The sequence below is a fragment of the Rhinoraja longicauda genome, chromosome 6 (genome assembly GCF_053455715.1).
Source record: "Rhinoraja longicauda isolate Sanriku21f chromosome 6, sRhiLon1.1, whole genome shotgun sequence".
Lineage (NCBI taxonomy): Eukaryota > Metazoa > Chordata > Chondrichthyes > Rajiformes > Arhynchobatidae > Rhinoraja > Rhinoraja longicauda.
Genome location: NC_135958.1, coordinates 13,602,051 through 13,622,752, shown reverse-complemented (window position 1 = coordinate 13,622,752; position 20,702 = coordinate 13,602,051). Strand labels below are relative to the sequence as shown.

Here is a 20,702-nt window from a genome sequence, read left to right as displayed (position 1 = left end):
GTACATTCTCCCCGTGACCAGCGTGAGGTTTGTGCAGGATCTCCGGTTTTCTCCCACACTTCAAAGATGTGCAGGTTTGTAGGTTACATGGCTTGGTATAACTGTAAATTGTCTCTAATGTGTGTAGGGTAATGTTAATATGCAGGGATGGCTAGTCGGCACAAACTCAGTGGGCCGAAAGGCCTGTTTCCGCACTGTATCTCTAAACTAAAATAAACTTCAGGTGGTAGTAAAACCTCACATAGCAGCATTTTGAACCAGAATAGTGTTTCTTGTGCAAAATGTCCTTCTACGTGTTCCACAGTAGGACGTTAGCAGCCTTCAAATGTACTTCAGTGTTTGTAAACCACATTAGGATGTCCAGAAAACTAAAAAGAAACTGCAAATGCTGGAAATCTGTCTGATGAAGGATGTGCCATCTGAAAGTATAACTCTGTTTTTCTCTCTGCAGGTGCTTCCTGACATTGAGCATTTTCAGTTTTTTATTTAGAATTTTCTGAGGTTACAAATATTGACAGACAATGTTTCAGGTGGGGACCCTTCTTCAGAGTTCCTCCAGCAGTTTGTTTTTTGCTCCAGATTCCAGGGTCTGCAGTCTCTTGTATCTCCATGTCAGCTTTCACGTTTGTCAGTCATTGTAACCGTATCTCTCCAACTCTTGCTTCGCCCCATAACCACCATAATGCTGTCAATGGCGGCACAGTCGTGGCAGACTGGCCTGTCTGCAAGGCAACAGCAAAGGCACCGGTGAAGTACAGGGATGGGAGGATAAATTCCTTGATCTTGATAGAGTTTAATTTTAATTTAAAATCGTTGAAAACATTAGCGACGCAGTGGTGCTGGTTTCCGACGGGAACGGTGACGGACGCACCACAAATCTCTGTCCTCCATACAGCTGGCCAAGTCCTCTTTTGTCTCTACATATGCGTCTTCCATCAACGTCTTCAGCATCGTCTTGTTTGATCGTCCCGGGTTCCGTCTTCCATGGGTGGGTTCCCACAGCACAACCTTGTTTGCTGGTATTTCTGGGTGGCGGTGGCAATGACCAGCGAGCCTCATCCTTCTCGACCTGATCAGAGGTGGAATCGTCCCCTAGAGCTCGGTGTTGGTGATGTGGTCCCTCCAACTGACATTTTGAACTTTTCTGAGCATTCGGGTGTAAACACCATCGAGAGACTTGGACAGTGGTCGAGTGAGAGTCCATGCCTCACACCCGTACAATAATATTGTCTCTACAGTTGCATGGAAGAATCTCAATTTGAGACCCTTAGACATACGAGACGTCGATAGAGGATATCAGATTATCCTTTCATGGAGCATCTTCACTTCCCCCACAGCTGTCCTTCATTGATTCTAGGAAAGGCAGATAATGGGACAGCTGTACTAGAATTCAGGCCATTTTAATTACTGGTATTCAAAACCCTGATGTCACCAAATTGTGCTTGCATTCAGGAGTGTTTAAATGTCATATGTACTGACAGGAACAATGAAATTCTGACTTGCAGCATTGCTTGCATTCAGTCATTGTGTGGCTGCTATTTGTTGTGGACGCTGCAATAGATGTTCATCCTGGGTTAGGCACTACTTCCATGCTGAAAGAATGGTTTCCACGTTGTACGCAAAGCCCTGCGTCACCTTGACGCTGGACTTCCCCAGGCTCCTTGCATGAATGCATGGTGGCAAACTTCACAATTCACCCTCATTTCATTGTGCTTATCCATCACATGCCACCTGTCAGCTCCCTGTCAAAGTTCTTGCCCGAGCCATTCATTGCAGAACTCGTGTAGAAACTCATCCATTGCAGCCCGACCCCAACCTTTCCTTCTGCTCAGACTGCTGGGATCCAACCTCACAAGCAGATCACCTACAAAATGGAGTATGTGTTAATAACAACCCATATTCTTCATCATCACTGTCCTCATCCTGAACTGTCTATCTAGATTGCAGTTCTCAAAATTTATCATAGAGAAATGCAGTAGTAAATTCGGTCAGTCAGCCAATTGAATCTGTGCCAAACATCATGCATCCATTTGCACTAATCCCATTCCCCCCCCCCATATTCTCATCAATTCTCCCACCTACCTATACACTAGGGGTAGTTTACAGAGGCCAATGAACCTCCCAGCCTTTTGGATGTCGGAGTAAACTGCAGCACCAGAGGAAATTGGTTTCCTCCCATGGTCACAGAGAGTGTGTGAAAACTCCACACAAACTGTACTCAAGGTCAGATTTGAACCTGAATAACAGATGGTGTGAAGCTGCACCAACTGAGCCACTTGGCCCAGTTATTATGAATTAAAATAATAGCTGGATAAGGGTGTGGGGTGAGGAGGAGAAAACCAAATGGTGGATGCTTACTTCATCTACAGTTTGTAAATCAGACAGGAATTTATGTTGAGGGGGAGGTGGGATACAATTCACCAATATTAGGTATTCTTTAACTAACCCCATCCCCTCCCCCCTCCCCTTTTCTCATCCATATCTCCTCTTTCTCCCCCCTCTCCTCCCCTTTACCCCACCTGAACTCCCATCTATTTCTTCTCCACCCCAGCCTACACTACTTTTCCCCTTCTGGCTTCACAATTCTCAATTATTTTCACAATCAGCCCCCCCACTTGTGTCCACCTATTATCTGCCACGCTTTGTCCTGCCTCCCCCCTCTTTCAGCTTTCTTCTCCCCCCTTCTACAGTTGGTCTGAAGAATGTCTCAACCCGAAATATCACGTATCCAAGCTCCCCAGAGATGCTGCTTGACCTGCTGCGTTACTCCAGCACTGTCTTATTGTGGGATCTGGAGTTAGGTACTGTCAACTTCAGTGGTCTCGCCTTCTCTGCTAAGCATAGCCTCGGCAATGGGTGTTTAGTGGTGGCCAGCACCGTGTTGTTCACATAGTTTAGCACCAAGTGTTTCTGTTACCCTGCTGTTAGTTTTTGCTGTATACAGTTGTGTGCTATCCTCTCTGCAAGTGAGAAGAAAGTATGTTGTGTGGTGGTAATGAGTGTTGTGCAATGGTTTTGTGTTACATATTGTTGTGAAGGTCATATATTAAATGTTACTATAAATATTGTTGAATCATTTGAAGCAAATGTCCCACCTCATCTGTCGTCTTCAATAAGAATAATAACTCATATTCAGTTAATGCCTTCAATGTAGCAAAAGGACACAGGATACATCAAAGAAACAATCAAACAAAATTAATTTCTCTTAAAAATATGATAGGAGAGATGATCTGATAATTTTAGTTATTTTTAAAAGAGGTTTTTACAGAGCTTCGTAAAGAAGTAGTGGCATGGAAGTTTGGAAAATGCCAGATATTGAGGGCATGGCAGTGAACTCAAGACAACCAATGATGGAGGGTTGTTACATGATCAGAGCTGGGGGTGTTCAGATTCAATTTAAAACAATTGCCAGAGAGAGGGGTGAAGTTCATGGTTGAGGAAGAAATCTTGTGGCAGAGTTCATCATAATTCTTTGTTTGTTTGGAGGAAATCTGTGTTTATTCACTATCTGATGTTGGATAATGTGGTGATATAGTCAACGAAGGTTTTGGCACCCTTCAATCCAGCATAGCTTTCAGAGCACGCCAGTGCAAAGACACCAATAAGAGCTCTTAACAAAAATCAGGTATCCTTTAGTATAGGTGAAGAATATCTATGCAATGAAATATCAGGAACAAGGCATCTATTGCAAGAATTAAATTATGAATTAAAAGTTCAGGGTCCTTGCAAGTCCATTGTGTCTAGTCACAAATATTGATGTACATTCAGTTATGTCTAGCACTGATCAGTTCAGATCACACATACAAGTGGATAATGTAATAAGTTGGCACTGATCAATTATTAATTCCAATAGGAACTGACATGGTTCCATTCCTGCCTTCCTCTTTGGGTGGGTGAGAATATGGCAATGTAGCCTTGGGGGCTTTAGGAAGTCATATGAAGGGGAAGGGGGTGGAATCTATCAAATGGTCAGAGCAGAACAAAATACAATTAGACAGCTATCATCTCCCGAGGTAGATACTTTGGATTTATTCAACAGAGTCGTGTGTGGATGAGTGAGTCAGTTGTTGAAAATGACAGTTTGACTCATTTATACATACTGAATTTTCTTGAGGTTTGTGTCTTTGCTATTGTATGAGGCAATCTTTCTTAGTTTATGTTAAATCTTGAAATTCTTTGCGAGGCATTAATATTAATAGAGTTCATGAAAATATTATTCTGTGAACATTTTTGAAGTGAACAGGTTAGAGTACAAATATGTGCAATAATTTTATTTCATTGCACAATCTATTACTTCATTTACATTGGCATTTTGGTAATAAATGAGGGTATATTCAGGCATTAAACAAGGAAAGGTTCAGTCGAATCATTCTGCTGATTGCTTATTCAACCTTTTTTGTGCTATTAAGTTCTGTTATTGTGATTTAAATTCATTATAGAGCAGATTATATATATTTAATTTTGTGCATTACCAATAATCTTTAATGAGAAATCCTTGTGTTCCCTTTATGAACTGCAAAGGGAAGGGGGGTATTAGTCTTGGCAGGATATTAAAGGATCTGGGGGGAAATTAAGGGGAGAGTGGGAGAAGATGAGAAAAGAATAATAAACTGAGGAAGCCTTTATTGCAGGATATTAAAAGGGCCTGTCCCACTTAGGCGATTTTAAGGCGACTGCCGGCGACTAGGCTGTCGCCGACAGTTCGCCAGGGTGTTGCGGGCATGATCGTGAGGAGTCTTCAAAGAATCGTAGTGGATCTCGGCGCGTCGCTGAGAAATCAACCGGATTGAAATTTCTCGGCGACAGCTGGCTTGTCGCCAGGTATCGTTGCTTATTGCGGGCGCTATCACATGCTGTCCCCAGGTTTGCTAGGTTGTGTTAGATGCATTTAGAAGCATGTAATATTAAATTATGTAAAGTCATTTGAAGATACCATATTATACTTGTGTTTAACCAATTTATTTACCGTCAGGACATTTGACAGGTAGATTGGAGGCGACAGTTTGACGGTCAGGTAAGCGTGGGAATTTCGCGATGTTTATGGCCATCAGCGATTACATTTAAAGTAGGCTCCCAACCCAGATATGCAACCCAGAAACCAGATATGCATCTCCCGTACATTTTCAAAGAATGCCCACACTCCGCACAAAAATCCATTTAACCAGTATTTCTTAATACTGCTATTAGTAAACTGGAAGTCAATCCAGTTTATGCCTTGTTACCGTGAAGCTTGGTTTTCAAGTAACCCGGGCAAGATGTTATATTTCAAAACTCTCAAGTAATTACAGACTTGTCAGTGATTTCAGCAAAAATTAGGACGCCGGAGAAGCATTGATAAGCGTGGGAAATTTGCGATGTTTCCGAAGACGGTGTAATCTTGACCTGACTCGGCATTGTCGTGGTCATTGTCGTAGGGGAAAAGAAAATTTCGGCGATCTGCTACGACTTTGACAGTCGCCGGTAGTCGCCTAAAAAATCGCCTAAGTGGGACAGGCCCTTAACATATCGTAGGATTTACGGAATGGCCTTGTCAGACATTCTCATGACCTCCTCTGACACCTATATGATAAGTTATGGGGCTGAAGAAAAGGGAATCTCTGGCCCTGCTTGGTGGGACTGTACAAATGCAGCCCCCCCCCCCCCCCCGGGTTTCATGCAGAATAGGTGAGGTTAGGCGATGGCACTGTGGCACCAGCAGGCAGCTGGAGGCAGCATTGGGAAGGGGAATGGCCACTTGAACCAACGTCCACTTTGTCTCAGCCCGAGCGCACTTTCCAATCAAGGTGAACCCCTGCCCCCTTTGATTACTTACATGCGACAGTGTCAGGACAGTTTTACTTACCTAATTCAGACAACACGGGAGACTGCTCACCAGCAGCATCAAAAAGCCTGGCCTTCTTTCAATGTGAGTAGTTACTTCAACTTTGCATCTCATTGTCAAAAGGACTGATGGGAAAAGTACTTGTTTACAATGATAATATAGTAGTTACTGGAACCAACAGCTGAGAGATGACTCTTTGTGTTATCAGAACCTCCCACACTATAAAACTCTACGTGGGAGGGTGGGGTGTCAAAAGTAGGCTCAACTATAAAGCTGGCTAGACTACATTCTCTATTTTTTAGAAATGTCATGTGTTCCCTTTTAAAGTTGGCCACATGGGCAGAGCCACGACCAATTTTGTTCATAAAATCATATAGGTTCCGCCTTTTTAAAATGGTATGCATCCCACTTTATCATTTTGACAGTAAGAATCTGTGGCAGGCCTCTCCAGATATGGTGGGCAACAAACAGTTCAAACACACCATTCCTAATTTAGACTATGGAATTTACGAAATACTCCTTGCATGATTAACGGGTGTTATTTGAACCTACAATGTCTAGTTATGCACAATTTCTATTTTTTTGAAAGTGTGTGAATCATATAACATATAACATATAACAACTACAGCATGGAAACAGGCCTGTCCGGCCCTACCAGTCCACGCCGACCATTCTCCCTGACCTAGTCTCATCTACCTGCACTCAGACCATAACCCTCTAATCCCCTCTTATCCATATACCTATCCAATTTACTCTTAAATAATAAAATCGAGCCAGCCTCCACCACTTCCACCGGAAGCCCATTCCATACAGCCACAACCCTCTGAGTAAAGAAGTTCCCCCTCATGTTACCCCTAAACCTTTGTCCCTCAATTCTGAAGCTATGTCCCCTTGTTGGAATCTTCCCCACTCTCAAAGGGAAAAGCCTACCCACGTCAACTCTGTCCGTCCCTCTCAAAATTTTAAAAACCTCTATCAAGTCCCCCCTCAACCTTCTACGCTCCAAAGAATAAAGACCCAACCTGTTCAACCTCTCTCTGTAGCCTAAGTGCTGAAACCCAGGCAACATTCTAGTAAATCTCCTCTGTACCCTCTCCATTTTGTCGACATCCTTCCTATAATTTGGCGACCAGAACTGCACACCATACTCCAGATTTGGCCTCACCAATGCCCTGTACAATTTCAACATTACATCCCAACTTCTATACTCGATGCTCTGATTTATAAAGGCAAGCATACCAAACGCCTTCTTCACCACCCTATCCACATGAGATTCCACCTTCAGGGAACAATGCACAGTTATTCCCAGATCCCAGATTTTTTCCGTTCACAACTAAACTGGGAAATGAGAAAAGATCAAGAACTGAACAACCAACCTTTTGCCTATCCTGTGGACCCCGCACTCTGCTGTCATTGTGAAAGAGTGGAATGTCCTAGTAGTTTTGGTTTACATCCAAATGAGTTCAAAATAATATGTGTTCCATTTTCTGCTTCACTTGCACTTGTTCTGCTCTTTACTACCATAGGTTTGACATTCGAGATTGCTAGGCACTTTACAGAAGTTAAAAGGATGTCACAAGCCTAGTAGTCATATTCGTAGTAGTAGTTTCTGTATAATTTAGAGTTTTTTGAAAGGGGATTTTTATGTCCCTCAATAAAAGGCAAATGACAATGTACTACTTGCTATTGCACTGCAATGGTCTCATCTTTCTCCACCCACCACTGTGATTTCGACTGAAGTAAAATATAATTCCCATAGGAAAGTCCCCTCTGTTTCTGTTTTTTCCAAAGAGGAGGATGAGAAACATGAATGTAATGTCAGGTAAATTAAGCTACAAAAGGTGCTCTGTTCCCAGCCACTGGTTTCGACAAATCAGTATCTACAGGCAGCAATGAACATACTTGATGTGGCAGATGGTTCATCCGTGATGGCCTATGATGTGTATGTGTAATCGTACTCTATAAACCAGACAATCTCAGTGTATTGTGCTCACATTGGCACTGCATGAAAGAAGCATACCAGGATAATGCACAACCAGTGTTGGTCTGATAACGGTTGCAGGCTCTGACACATCAATGGAACTATGAGGTTGGGCAGTGATAAAAAACAAGAGTCTTCATCTGTCCAGTGGGACATCTCGAGACCATACATTGTTCAGCTACTGCTTTGCTATTTAGCCAATGGAGATGGCTTTTGGCAACTTTACCTATCTCTCTCCCCCCCCCCCCTTCTCTGAATTAGCTTGTCCAGTGCTGCCTCTTCTTTCAACTTTTTGGGGCAGCTCTGTTATTTGAAAGTTATGTAAAACTGATCTATCCTGAGTAAGTTTCTGATTAGTGGCCAGATTTTGTATAGTCTACTGTTTGCATTGATATCAGTGACAAGATCAATATGTATAATTTAATTCACATGACTAAAATAAAATTAACTTTCCATTACCACATTTTTGTTCATGAGACCTTGTTGAGTCCTCATTGACTGCAACATTTTTAACATTATGTTGAAATACTGTACCTAAATTCTCTGTAAAATTATTTAGGACATTCTGAGGTTATAAAAATCCAAACTATGTTTCTGTTTTAATATTTGAACACATTATTTTCATTCAGTAGTCTCACATTAACCATTGATTTTATGAACCTGTCAGGTTTATGCTATCAGTTTATTGAACTCTATGTATCTCAGAATATGCATTTGGAGAAGTAACTTTCATAGATGAAAAATGGCACACTATTTACCTTGCTTTGAATAGATAACAGAATATTGATGAAAATAAATTACCGTTTGTGTAATCTTCTGCATGCTACCACCTTAGACATAATATCTATACCTAGGATCTTAATCAATGTGATGACAACATTGTTAAATTTGATTTAATTTGATTAAATTTGAAAGTAGCTGGAAAAATTAGTTTGTAATTGTTGAGCTTGCTCTGGAGAAGTAATATAAAATCAGAACTTGAGTTCAATAAGAAACTGCCCCATTAAGATGATACGTCGAATGTTCTTAATATTTTACAATTAAAACCATATATTTAAAAAAATTCCTCAACAATACCTCAACAAAGTTGGGTCAACTTGCCATTTTAGCAGAGCAAACAGGAAAATCTCTGGTGATGTTTTGTTTTGGATTAGATGTTAAAATAAGGTCATGTCTGGTTATTCATCTGGAAAAATCCAATGATGGTTCAATCCTCATTCATTATCGCATATAAAAGCAGAGTGGTCATTTATCTAATTACTAGGAGTAGATCTATGTTATAAATAAATTGCTTGTATCTCAATAATTGCACAAAACGATAATCCATAGGAAGTGTTTTAGGAAGTTTCAAGTTATTGATGAAATCTTTCATTTTCCTCTCCTGAAGGTATGCTTTTAATGTTTAGTTTGAGATGAACATGAATAAAAACTTTCTCATGATACTTGTGTTCATTGTGCACAGGTGTTTTTTGTTAGCATCATGGGGAGGAGGGGTGAGTGAGATATTTATTCCTCGTTTGTGGAATCTGGACAAAACAGATTAGAATCTCTCCAGCTCTGGGGAGTCTTGCCACTCACGGGATGGGAGGGGAAAAAGGGCTAGATGGATGTGTTGGTTCCTCAACCAGTCCTAATCAAAATAGTTCCTGGTGGAATAGTTCCTGGTTAAAATAATTTCTGGTGGATTGAACCTTTGTTTTAAGGTGGCATGTTCAGGTTTAACACTGCTATTTTAAGTATTAATTTCAAGAGATAATTTGTATGGACAGTGATTATGTTTCTGTACCTGTAATCCAGGTTAGGGAACATATATTCATATCAACAGTTTAGTTTATTATCACGTGTACCGAGGTACAGTGCAAAACTTTTGTTGCATGTGGAATGCAAATTTAATTCATAAAATAAATCTGGATTTTACAAACAAAGGTAGGGGCGGTGAGTATGAAACCAGCAAATTGGGAGCGATGAAAAGAAATGACTCAGTAATATCTATTCTGGAAGGAAAAATAAGATTGTAATCGTTGTTGAGCTTGCCCTGAAATATCCTAACAAGCCAGTCACTTGTGTCAAACCACGATAAACATTATATGAAATTGGGCAAGACATCTGGTATAAACCTAACCATCAGACTTGAACACGAGAGAGGCAAGCAAAACATAGTTGATGCTATTCATGCCTCATCAACAATATCTGAATGCTTGTGACAATTAGGCGATGCTCGCTCACAGACAATTCATGCAATTGCTCTTAATCCTAAGAATAGATCAATTTCTATATTCACCATGACAGGGTACAAACCATCATTAACAATAATCTTCAGTTGTGATTCCAGTCCACAGACTACGGAGATGGAGCATCCAGCCATCCATATTGCTCATTAAACTATGAACAAATTAGCTGTGTTTTTATCATATGCAGAATATAAATGTGCTCAAAACAAAGCCCATGTGTCCCGAGTCTTTAGTTAATCAACGATAAAAATTGGATTAAAACTTTGCCATTTACAACCTCTAAATGAGCAGTACATCATGAAGTGGATAATGAATTAAAGTTTCACTGGAGCACTGTATTTGTAAGTAAAAGATAGGCTGGATGACTGGCCCTTGTAAAGATTGGGGTCTGTTAGCTGTAGTCCACAAACCCTTCAATGTGTGGAACCAGTGCTTCTGCCACTGATCACATTGGGGGTAGAAACAGGGAACTGCAGATGCTGATTTACCAAGGAAAGACACGAAATGCTGGAGTAACTCAGCTGGTCAGGCAGCATCCCTGGAGAAAATGGATTGGTGACATTTCGGGTTGGATCCTTCTTCCAATTTCACAGAGGGGAACAGTGAGAGAGGGTCACCCAGAGCTACTAGGTGTGATTGCTCCCCTCAGTTGGTGATGGGTGGAGCCTACCCCAGAGAAATGCACCACCTTCATGTTTCACTCCACTCATCCCATGGAGACAAGACATTCTCTCCAGGAGAATGACATAGTAGCTGCTATTTGTGAAACCTGTATGTCAGGTGTTAACACTATTAAAGAAGAGCAAACTACAGTGATTTCTTAAAGCAAGGCTGGAACAATTTCATTGCTCTTTTTTAAATCCTGGATTTGGCCACAAGCATTACTTACAGTGCCCCTAAAATGCCCAATGTCTAGTGTTACTTGCAAACTTGCTACAGACAAAGAATTGAAACTGAGACTTCTTAACAATGTTGAACATCTGCTCACTTAACAAGTCCATAACTCCATTGAATATGTGAAATTGGGCATGTGGATTTTTAAAGCTAAATTGAAATATCTGGTTGTAGGAAGCAGATTTTATAAATAAAATTGTTCATTTGCAGCTTGATGTATCAAACTCTTATGCTGAAGCTGGTAGTTAAACACAGCTCTGAGCATGCAATGTAATGAATGAACTTAAATGTACAAAATGAATGTTTTTTTTTTAAATTGTAAAACAAAATTTTGCTTTGTAGATGATGTGCTGAGTAAAGATGCTGGGGAATGTGTAATCTGTTTGGAGGAGCTTCTGCAAGGAGACACAATAGCCCGACTTCCTTGTCTGTGTATCTACCATAAAAGGTAAGTAGATTCTTCAACAAAGTACTGAATTTGGTGTACTGAATGATGACATGTTTTGCATCTTTGAATGATTTCAAATCCCACGATTTTTTAGTTTATTTTAAAGATTATCAACTGATTACTTGTAAGATGTACCTTTTTGCCTATAACGTCTAGACGGGACATGTTGGTCGGTGTGGGCAAGTTGGCCCGAAGGGCTTGTTTCCAGGCTGTACGACACTCTCAGACGCTATAATTTCATTTTTAGGGCTCCAATCCTGAGTCACAGAGTTATGAATCGTGGTGAAGGATAGGTTAGTTTGACAAATATGTATGATTATTGATCATTGTTGGCATATGAAACTAGTCCTAGAAATATACCAGGTGTACTTCTGTTCTTAATTTGCATGAAAACAATTAATTACAAGACAAATTATTGTTATTATGGGTCGTCTTGTGATGCCACTATTTGCTCTCTGCAGCAGCATAGCTCTATTATGGCAACTAACCGTAGGATTAAGTTAATGAATTAAGGTGTGATTAAGATTTGAATTTATCTGACCACTTCCCAGATAGGAGGACAGCCAGCCTCATTTGAACACAAGATGATGTTTTATTGGGTTTTTCAGATATTCGGGTGTAATTTGGTTGGCACTACTTTTGTTTCTATGATGGGTTCCATATATAGCACATTGAAAAGTCAGCCGAGCTGTTAATAATAGGACAAGTAATGATAATATTTCATATTTAGCTTACCAAGTGAGCTTTTGGATTTATTTCACTGTTTCTGAAGGTGATTGGTAAGAGTAATTTTTTTAATAAATAAAATCTTGCGCTCAAGGTTAGGGTGCCAGTGCTTTGCATTTTTTTTAAACTTTACTAGCATGAAACATTCTGAGTTCGAATATGGTGCTGATTAGAGGCGAATTGAGCCACGTTTATGCCATACGCCATATCATAAACCAGGGAAACAGACACTCCAATAACAAAAGTAATGTGATAATCGTAAGGCACGTTATATGCCAAATTAACACTGACGTGGCAATAATATGTCAGAAAAAAATCATGAAATGTCAGAGGAAAGATTTTCTAGATCTGTGTCTTGAACTGATTTTTAAAAAGGCATTTTTAGACCTTGTGTGCTATGGGAAAGAGTTAATAAATAATCTAGCAAGGAAAAGAGATCATAATCTAAAATTTGACAAAGGTTGAAGGTTAATTAGACCAATTTGAAATTAGGGCCCTACGAAACTAATTGAGAAAGTATTAGGCACAAGTTTGCTGTGATTCATTGTAGCTAACAATGTTAAAGGTCAAAGGAAAAGGATTTTAACTTGCTCAAAAAGGATGGTAATCCTGAGGATAGGGAAATCTTCAAAACTTAGCAAGGGAAGACCAAGGCATATGTAGCGAAAATGAGCATAGAATGACAGAGCAATTTAGTGAGAACCATAAAAACAGACCACAGGAAACCATAAACCAGGGAAGCTGGTTTATGGACGGGGGGGGGGGGGGGGGGTTGCTTTCCTAGAAACGGTCCATATTGTGATTTTCTGAAACGTGAAACTATATCATATGTGCAAACACAAGTTGGAAAAAAATATGCTTTTATTTATTTACTTTTTTTCCATGCATTCCCTGAAAGTGAATTTCATACCATGTCTCAAAATTTTGAGTAGTGATTTGTGAATGTTATGGGGGGAAATTCCCGTTACCCGAATGGCCGTAAGGTGGGGGGGGTCGCCTAAATAAAAGCTTCCATGGATATGTAAAATGGAAATGACTCAGCGAGTTTGTTGTGGGTCCCCTGCACACTGCGAGGTGAGAAATTATTTTTTGCAATTAAGCAATATATATATTTGGAAATAAGTAAGTACATATATTTTGTCTTCCTGGAAGAAGACACAAAATCCTCCATCAGTTAGTGAGAACTAAAGAGCTAAAGGAGACTAAAGAAATGAGCATTAATTTTAACAAATGGAATTGGACTAGTAAGTGGAACTAAAAGCCAATACATTCCCAGGACTTGCATCCTAAGGTTGTGAAATAGGTGGATGCATTGATCAAAATTCCATAGATTCTAGAACTTTTCCCACATTGGAAATGTAATCCCTTCATTTAAGAAATGAAGGAGTGCCAAAGGGACTCCTTGTAGAATAGTTAGACCAACACAAGTAGGAATGAAATGCTGGAAACTATCCGAAAGGAGCTGGCACACTCAAAAAAAAAGGATTGGGCAGGACCAAAATGGATTAAGGAAAAATAAATCATGTTTGATAAATCTTTTTTTTGTTTCTTGATGCTTACACAAAATGTGTAAGGGTGAACTAATTGATGTAGTGAATGTCTACTTTCAAGCCTTTTGATAGGATACCACCATATAAAATAAGTACGTACGTATACTGGGCATACTCTGAGGATGTACAGGTATGTAGGTTAATTGGCTGGGTAAATGTAAAAATTGTCCCTAGTGGGTGTAGGATAGTGTTAATGTGCGGGGATCACTGGGCGGCACGGACTTGGAGGGCCGAAAAGGCCTGTTTATGATATGATATGATATGATGTGAATTGAAGTCGACTAATGAGCAGAATACAGGCACTAGGAGTAAATAAGTCAATTTGGGTTGGGAGGCTATGATTGTTCTTGGGGCAGGGATCATGCTCAGATCCAAACTGCTCATACTTTATATCAATGATTTGGATAAGGGAATCAAGTGCAGTAATCCGGATTTGCTGATGGCATAAAGTTGAGTGAGAGTGTGGGCTATGTGAAGAATGCAGGAAATCAGGTCTCTGTACTTGCCTGTGAATGGGCAAGAACATGGCAGTCTGGAGAAGGGTCTCGATCCGAAATGTCACCCATTCCTTCTCTCCAGAGATGCTGCCTGTCCTGCTGAGTTAATACTGCATTTTGTGTCTATTTTAGATGAAATATAATGTGGGAAAAAATATTAAGACCTTCCATTTTAGTACAGAAGGCATCTTTTAAAAGTTGCAAGTTTGAATAGTGTTGACATTTAAAAGGGCCCAGATGTCTTTGTACACACATTTTTGAAAATGCCAAGATTCAGTAAGCAATTTGGAAGTTGGAGTTAGGCACAAAATGCTGGAGTCACTCAGTGGGACAGGCAGCATCTCTGGAGAGAAAGAATGGGTGACATTTCGGGTCGAGACCCTTTTTCAGAATTTGGAAGTTGGTCTTTATTGCAAAACTATTTGAGTGCGAGAGTAAAAATGTTTTATTATGTATATATTGGGAATATTATCTCACTACCTCAGGATTTGTTTTCTTTTGATAGAGAGAATGCAATGATATTTACCAAATTGATTCCTAGAATGCAGGGGAATTGATCAATGAAAAGAGATTAAGTGGACTGGGCCAAAACACTTTAGAATTCTAAAGAATTGGAGAATATTTCATTGAAAAATACAGATTTATTTTACAGGCTTGACTGGATGGATGCAGAGATTATGTTTTCCCTGGCAGAGATTCTAGAACCGGGGGTAACAGTCTCAAAGTAGGGACACGACCATTCAGAATATATATGAAAAGAGATTTATTTATCCAGAAGATTGTGGTATTCTGTACCCAAGAGGATTATGGTACTCTGCATCCAAGAAGGTTGAGGTACTCTGTCCCCAAGAAAGTTGTGCAATCTGTCACTGGGGTGGCGATCGATAATTATGGGATAATTATGTGTATATGACAAATAAACGACTATTGACTATTGACAAAGGAATGAGGGATGTTGGGTTAGTACGGAAATGTACTACTGAGGTCTAAGTCAGGGATGATATAATTGAATGTGGTGGGTCTGAAAGGCTAAATGACCTGCTCGTACTACTTGTGCTTGCATGTAATTTGTCCAAATCTAGCATACTATGTGTTGAGGGCACAAAGTGCTGTAGTAATTTAGTGGATCAGGAAGCATCTCTGGAGTACATGGATAGCTGATATTTTGGGTCAGAACCCTTTCCTTACAACGGGAACAGAGATGCTGCCCGACCTGTTGAGTTGTGTGTCCTTTTGTATAAAGCAGCATCTGCAGTTTCGACTCTACAGTGTGTTGAGTTGGGCAGTAGTTAAACATCGGTACTTCCATATCAATATATTTTGCAGTCAGATCTGGCTTGGTTCCTGTTTGATACTAGAAAAAGACCAGAATTAGAAAATTCCAGAATAATTCAAATGTGATGTACCCTAGCTGTTCTTTTGACTTTTCTACATTAAAAGTTGTTTAATTAAACAAAAAACATTTTGATCGTTTTATTTTCTTAACCAAGCTATGCACGCCGCATCTAACATTTAGGTAATTATTTTTGTAATGCTGAACAGCTTGTTTTCAGTCCAATCTAGATAAAGCAAAATCAAAAGTGTGTTGCATGACGCTCTGGAATACCAAAAAATAGCAGGACATTGTGCTGTATTTGCACTGATTATTTCCCACCAAGGTGGGTGGGCGAGCGGGTTATTTGTAGGTTATTAATATATAATTGGAGAATTCAATTTTCATTGATGAACACTGTTGGGTTGTAAGCTGTTCCACCAATTTGCCTGTGGCCTCATTCAGCAATGGAGGACGCCCAGGACTGAAAGGTCAGTGTGGGAATGGGGAGAGGAATTAAAATGGTCAGCTACCAGGAGATCCAGCAGGCCTTACAGATCAAGCGTAAGTGTTCACCAACACGGTCATCTATTTTTTGTATGGTCTTGCTGATGTAAAGGATATTTAAGAGGTGCATGTGAACCTCTGTCTCACCTTGTAGGACTGCTGGGGTCCTGGATGAATGTAAGGGTTGAGGTATTGGGGCAGGTGTTATTACCTCCTGCAGTTGCAAGGAAAGGTACCCGAGGAGAGGTTGCTTTGGGTGGGAAGGGATGAGCGAACCAAGGCGTCGAGTTGTGGAAGTCTCTTGTGGAAAGGGATGAGGATGGACTGATATGACTGGTGGTGGGGTTACATTGAAGATGGTGGAAATGTCAGAGAATAGATGTAGAGGCTGATGGAGTGGAAGGTAAGGAGCAGGGGAACTCTACCCTTATTCCGTCTGGGGGGAGCGGGAGCTGAAGTAATGGATGCAAAGGAGACACGGGGAGGAATCGGGGAAGAAACAATGTTTTGTAAAGAAAGAGGATATCTTGGATGTCCTTGAGCGGAAAGCCTCATCTTGGGACCAGATGCAGCGGAGAAATTAAGAGTAAGGTATGACGTCTTTGCAAGAGGCAGGATGGGAGGAGGAGTAGTCTAGGTGACTTTAGGAATCTGTGGGTTTATAGTAGACATAAGTTGATAGTCTGTCCCCTATGATGGAATTGGAGAGATCAAGAAAGGGGAGAGAGGTGTCAGAGATAGTCCAATTTGAGGGTAGAGTGGAAGGTAGTCCAATCTCAAGCGATGGTGTGCCATCACAGAGAGGAAACATTCACTCTAATCTATTAAGGGAAATCATTCACAGTTAACTGTAATATGTAGAGCACAAGAGATTTGAGTAGAGAAGTGAGGTGAGGGCAAAGATAGATTAAAGTGAAAAGAAAGCTTTGTGAAATGTAGTACTACCTTGTTTTTAATCGAGTATTGGCCTTATTTTGTGAGAGGTTATATATATATATATATATTTTAATGTGCCTTTTCCTTCCTGGACACCTGTTTTTTCAGAATTTGCTTGTAATTCGGAACAGGTCCTGTGGTGTGTGCTCAGACTGGACCCTTGTGCATTAAGGCACATTAGCATTTGCTTGTTCAGATGTTTCCTCGTTGTGCTCCTGGCTATTCTGAAATAGTTGATTTTATTTGACTGGTCAAAGATGTTCAAGGATGCGCACAGAACACAATGAATAATTCACTTGTGGATCAACTCTTGTGGCAAGCAAGGTCCTAAAAAATGTCACAAAAACAAAATACTGTGGATTTTGTGGCTAGAAATATGAAATAAAACTGAAAATGTTGTAAACACCCTGCAGCTCAGGCAGAGTTTGGCCAGTGGAAAATGTTCTCATATCTGATTATTTGCTTATGGGTTAAAAAAAAACCTTTGACAAAAAATATTGGGGGCAGTGTTTGACATATGGGAATATTGTGTTCTGCCCTTCTTTCCTTTGTTGTAGAGCGGCCTACTATCAGGTGAATCAGAATATAGAAAAACGTGGTAATACAAGCACTGAACGTGAGAAGGGAAGTCAGGCAGACAAATAGAAAGTTGAGGAGTTGGTATTTCTGTCCAGAATTGGTCTTGTCCTTGAAATTATTATTTAATTAGATATTAATTTGTGGTCATTTGCCTGGCGGGCTTTGATTTATTAGATTAGAACTGGGACTATTCAAATACCATTCTGTAGGAATATAGCACCAGGGGAACACAGAGTAGATTTTGTTGTTAGTCACCAGAGGGGAACACAGCAAAATCCAGCCTTAAAACCTGATTTTGTTGAAACTGGCCACAGGAAAACGCTGCCAAAATGAAAGTAAAACATAATTAACCACAAGTGTATTGTTTTGTGCATCTGCCTGTACAGTCTTCATAGGTATTGAAAACACAGTAAAGAGAACTGTGCAGTAAAGAGAACTCTTTACTGTGCAGTAAAGAGAACACAGCAGCTTCAATATCTGTGTGGTATAAATTCATTTCTCATCCATGTAATTTGGGGTCCACTCAAATTTCCAATTCCAGCTACTGAACTGCACTATGTTAGATTATATTAAATCAGATTCTGGTTTGATGAATGAAGACAAGAATTTTTCCCCCCAGTAAAGTTGCAAATTCAGTACAAATCAGGCAGGGATCTCTTTCTTATGTTGCGTAAACAGGATTTCCTAAATCATGAACTGTCAAACTTACTTCCTCACTTTTCTTTTGTCTTGTTTAATTTCTCACTGGAATATTTGCTGTTTCTCATCATGAAATTCCTGGTATTGATGAATTTCACATATTTGCAGTATTTTTAACCTCTGAAGATTGAGCTTTGTCTGCTCATAATTGATGCTATTTTGAAATTGTCCAAGATCCTGTCAACAAACTTCTGCCATTTCAACTCAGCCTCAAACCAATTCTGGTTAGGTGACAGCCGGCTCATTAAATGCTACATTCATTAATGCAGTTTTAAATTGAGAATGGGCAATTGTTCAGTGTTCAAACAAAAATAAAGCTTGTCTTCTGACCAATATTTCCCATAACATGTAGAAAAAATATATAGATAAACATAACTCCCTAAGCTGGTTAGTAATTGTGAGTCTGAAGAAGGGTCTCGACCCAAAACGTCACCCATTCCTTCTCTCCAGAGATGCTGCTTGTCCCGCTGAGTTACTCCAGCAGTTTGTGTCTACCTTCTAGTAATTGAGATATGGTTGCATTACAATGCAGAAAGCACCTGCTAAAAATACAACAATCTTTCTGTACCCAATTGTCAAACCTGTCTTTCAAATGTGTCCAGCATGTCACATGCCAGCAGAAGAAAAATGCTTTCAAATTTACATTTTAAACTTTTATCCATTTTAGAAAGTAACATTTTCCAGAAGGGAATTGATTAATTATGCTCATTTTGCATTTCGGTCTAAACAGACTATTATTTTTTTTAATTCTTCCTCTCACCTACCTGAAACTATATCCAACATATCAGTTTTAAACCTGCAGCAATGGTGTCACTTTATCTAATCCTATTGGGTAAATGTTCTGCTCCATTAAGAAGATGGAAAGCACTGACACTGTTCACGCTGAGAAGCTGCTGCTACTGCCAACAAAACTGGTCGCAAATCAAATAAATCTCACTGCAGAATTGGAGCCCTGTTATGAACTTCGACAGGAGGCTGATAATTATTTTCTTATAACCTTTATGGAAATGGTTATGGTGCTTGGTTTTACCTGCCATGGGCTAATATCCTCGAAATCCCTCGATTGGATTATTGGCTTGTAGTCGTACTGAACCAGTTCTGAGGCCATTTCAGATTCATCTGATACTTACAACGGCAGAACAGTATGCGATAACATTACCCAATTGATGTGGTTCAAATGCAGTTTTCAATTGACGTTACAGTTAATTACAATAACTAATATTACAATTCTGTCTATACAAACGCAAAATCCACTATTTTGACGCAAAAGCCACACTACATTAGCTAGGATTCTACATTGCGATGCAGAATGGGTCCACCTCAGACAGCTGAGGAAATTCAATGCTTCTACTCTGGGGCTGTAGAAAGCATCTTGTCCGGGAACATCACAGTCTGGTTTGGGAACAGCTCTGCCCAGGACAGGAAGGCCCTGCAGAGAGTAGTACGTTCGGCTGAATGCACCATAGGAACTACACTCGCCCCCCTGCAGGACTTATACATCAGGAGGTGCAGATCAAAAGCAAGCAAGATTATGGGGGACCCCTGCCACCCCAGCAACGGACTGTTCCAGCTGCTACGGTCAGGCAAACGCCTCCGCTGTCAACGGAGAGGATGAGACGGAGTTTCTTCCCACTAGCCATCAGGACTGTTAACCATTATATCTCCAGGAACTACTTTTTTTTTCTGTATTAATTTTAATTTTTATGCTGTAATTGTAATTTTTTTTGCACAATCCGCAGGCATTGCCACTTTCATTTCACTGCACATCTTGTATGTGTATGTGACAAATAAACTTGACTTGACTTGACTTGACTTGAAGCAGGATTGGCAAGGATAATGAGCTAAATTCTAGATGTTTAAAAAATGAATTTTCTATGGTACTTTAATGAGGGGACCAATAACTTTAACACAGTAAATTTAAATTACCATTACCAGGATGCGCTTTAAATTACTTAATTTAATAACTATTAGAATTTATTTAGTTTCTTATTGTCACAGGTACGGTGTGCTATCCAGTCAACGAGAATACTGTATGTGATTACAATCAAGCCGTCCACAGTTTACAGACACAGGATAAAGGGTATAATGTTTTGTGATAGACAAAGTCCAGTAAAGTACGATTAAAGATAGTTTGAAGGTCTCCATTGAGGTAGATGGGAGGCCACGGTCGCTCTCTAGTTGGTGAGAGGACGGTTCAGTTCTGCCTGTGTGGGAGTGGTGAGAAGAGGGAGTGACCGGGATGAGACTGATCTTTGATTATACCGGTGGCCTTGCCGAGGTAGCCTGAAGTCTAGAAGGAGTCAATGGAAGGGAAATTGGTTTACGCGATGGACTGGGCTGCATCCGAAACTCTCTGCAATTTCTTGCGGTTTTGGACGGCACAGTTCCCAAACCATGCTGTGATGCATACCAATAAAATGCTTTCTACGGCACATCTGTAGAACTTGGTGAGGATTATTGGGGACGTGCCACACTTCCTATGCCTTCTAAGGAAATAGAGGCATTGGTGTGGTTTCTTGGC

General features: G+C 40.2%; 1 protein-coding gene across 1 annotated transcript in view; it reads left to right on the top strand.

Annotated features, from left to right (window-relative positions):
* znrf1 (zinc and ring finger 1) overlaps positions 1-20,702 on the top strand; it is a 156,950-nt gene that overhangs the window by 102,987 nt on the left and 33,261 nt on the right. Inside the window, exon 3 of the mRNA XM_078400488.1 lies at positions 11,270-11,375. Within this exon, the coding sequence (XP_078256614.1) occupies positions 11,270-11,375 (106 nt within the window). The remainder of the gene's footprint in view (positions 1-11,269; positions 11,376-20,702) is intronic.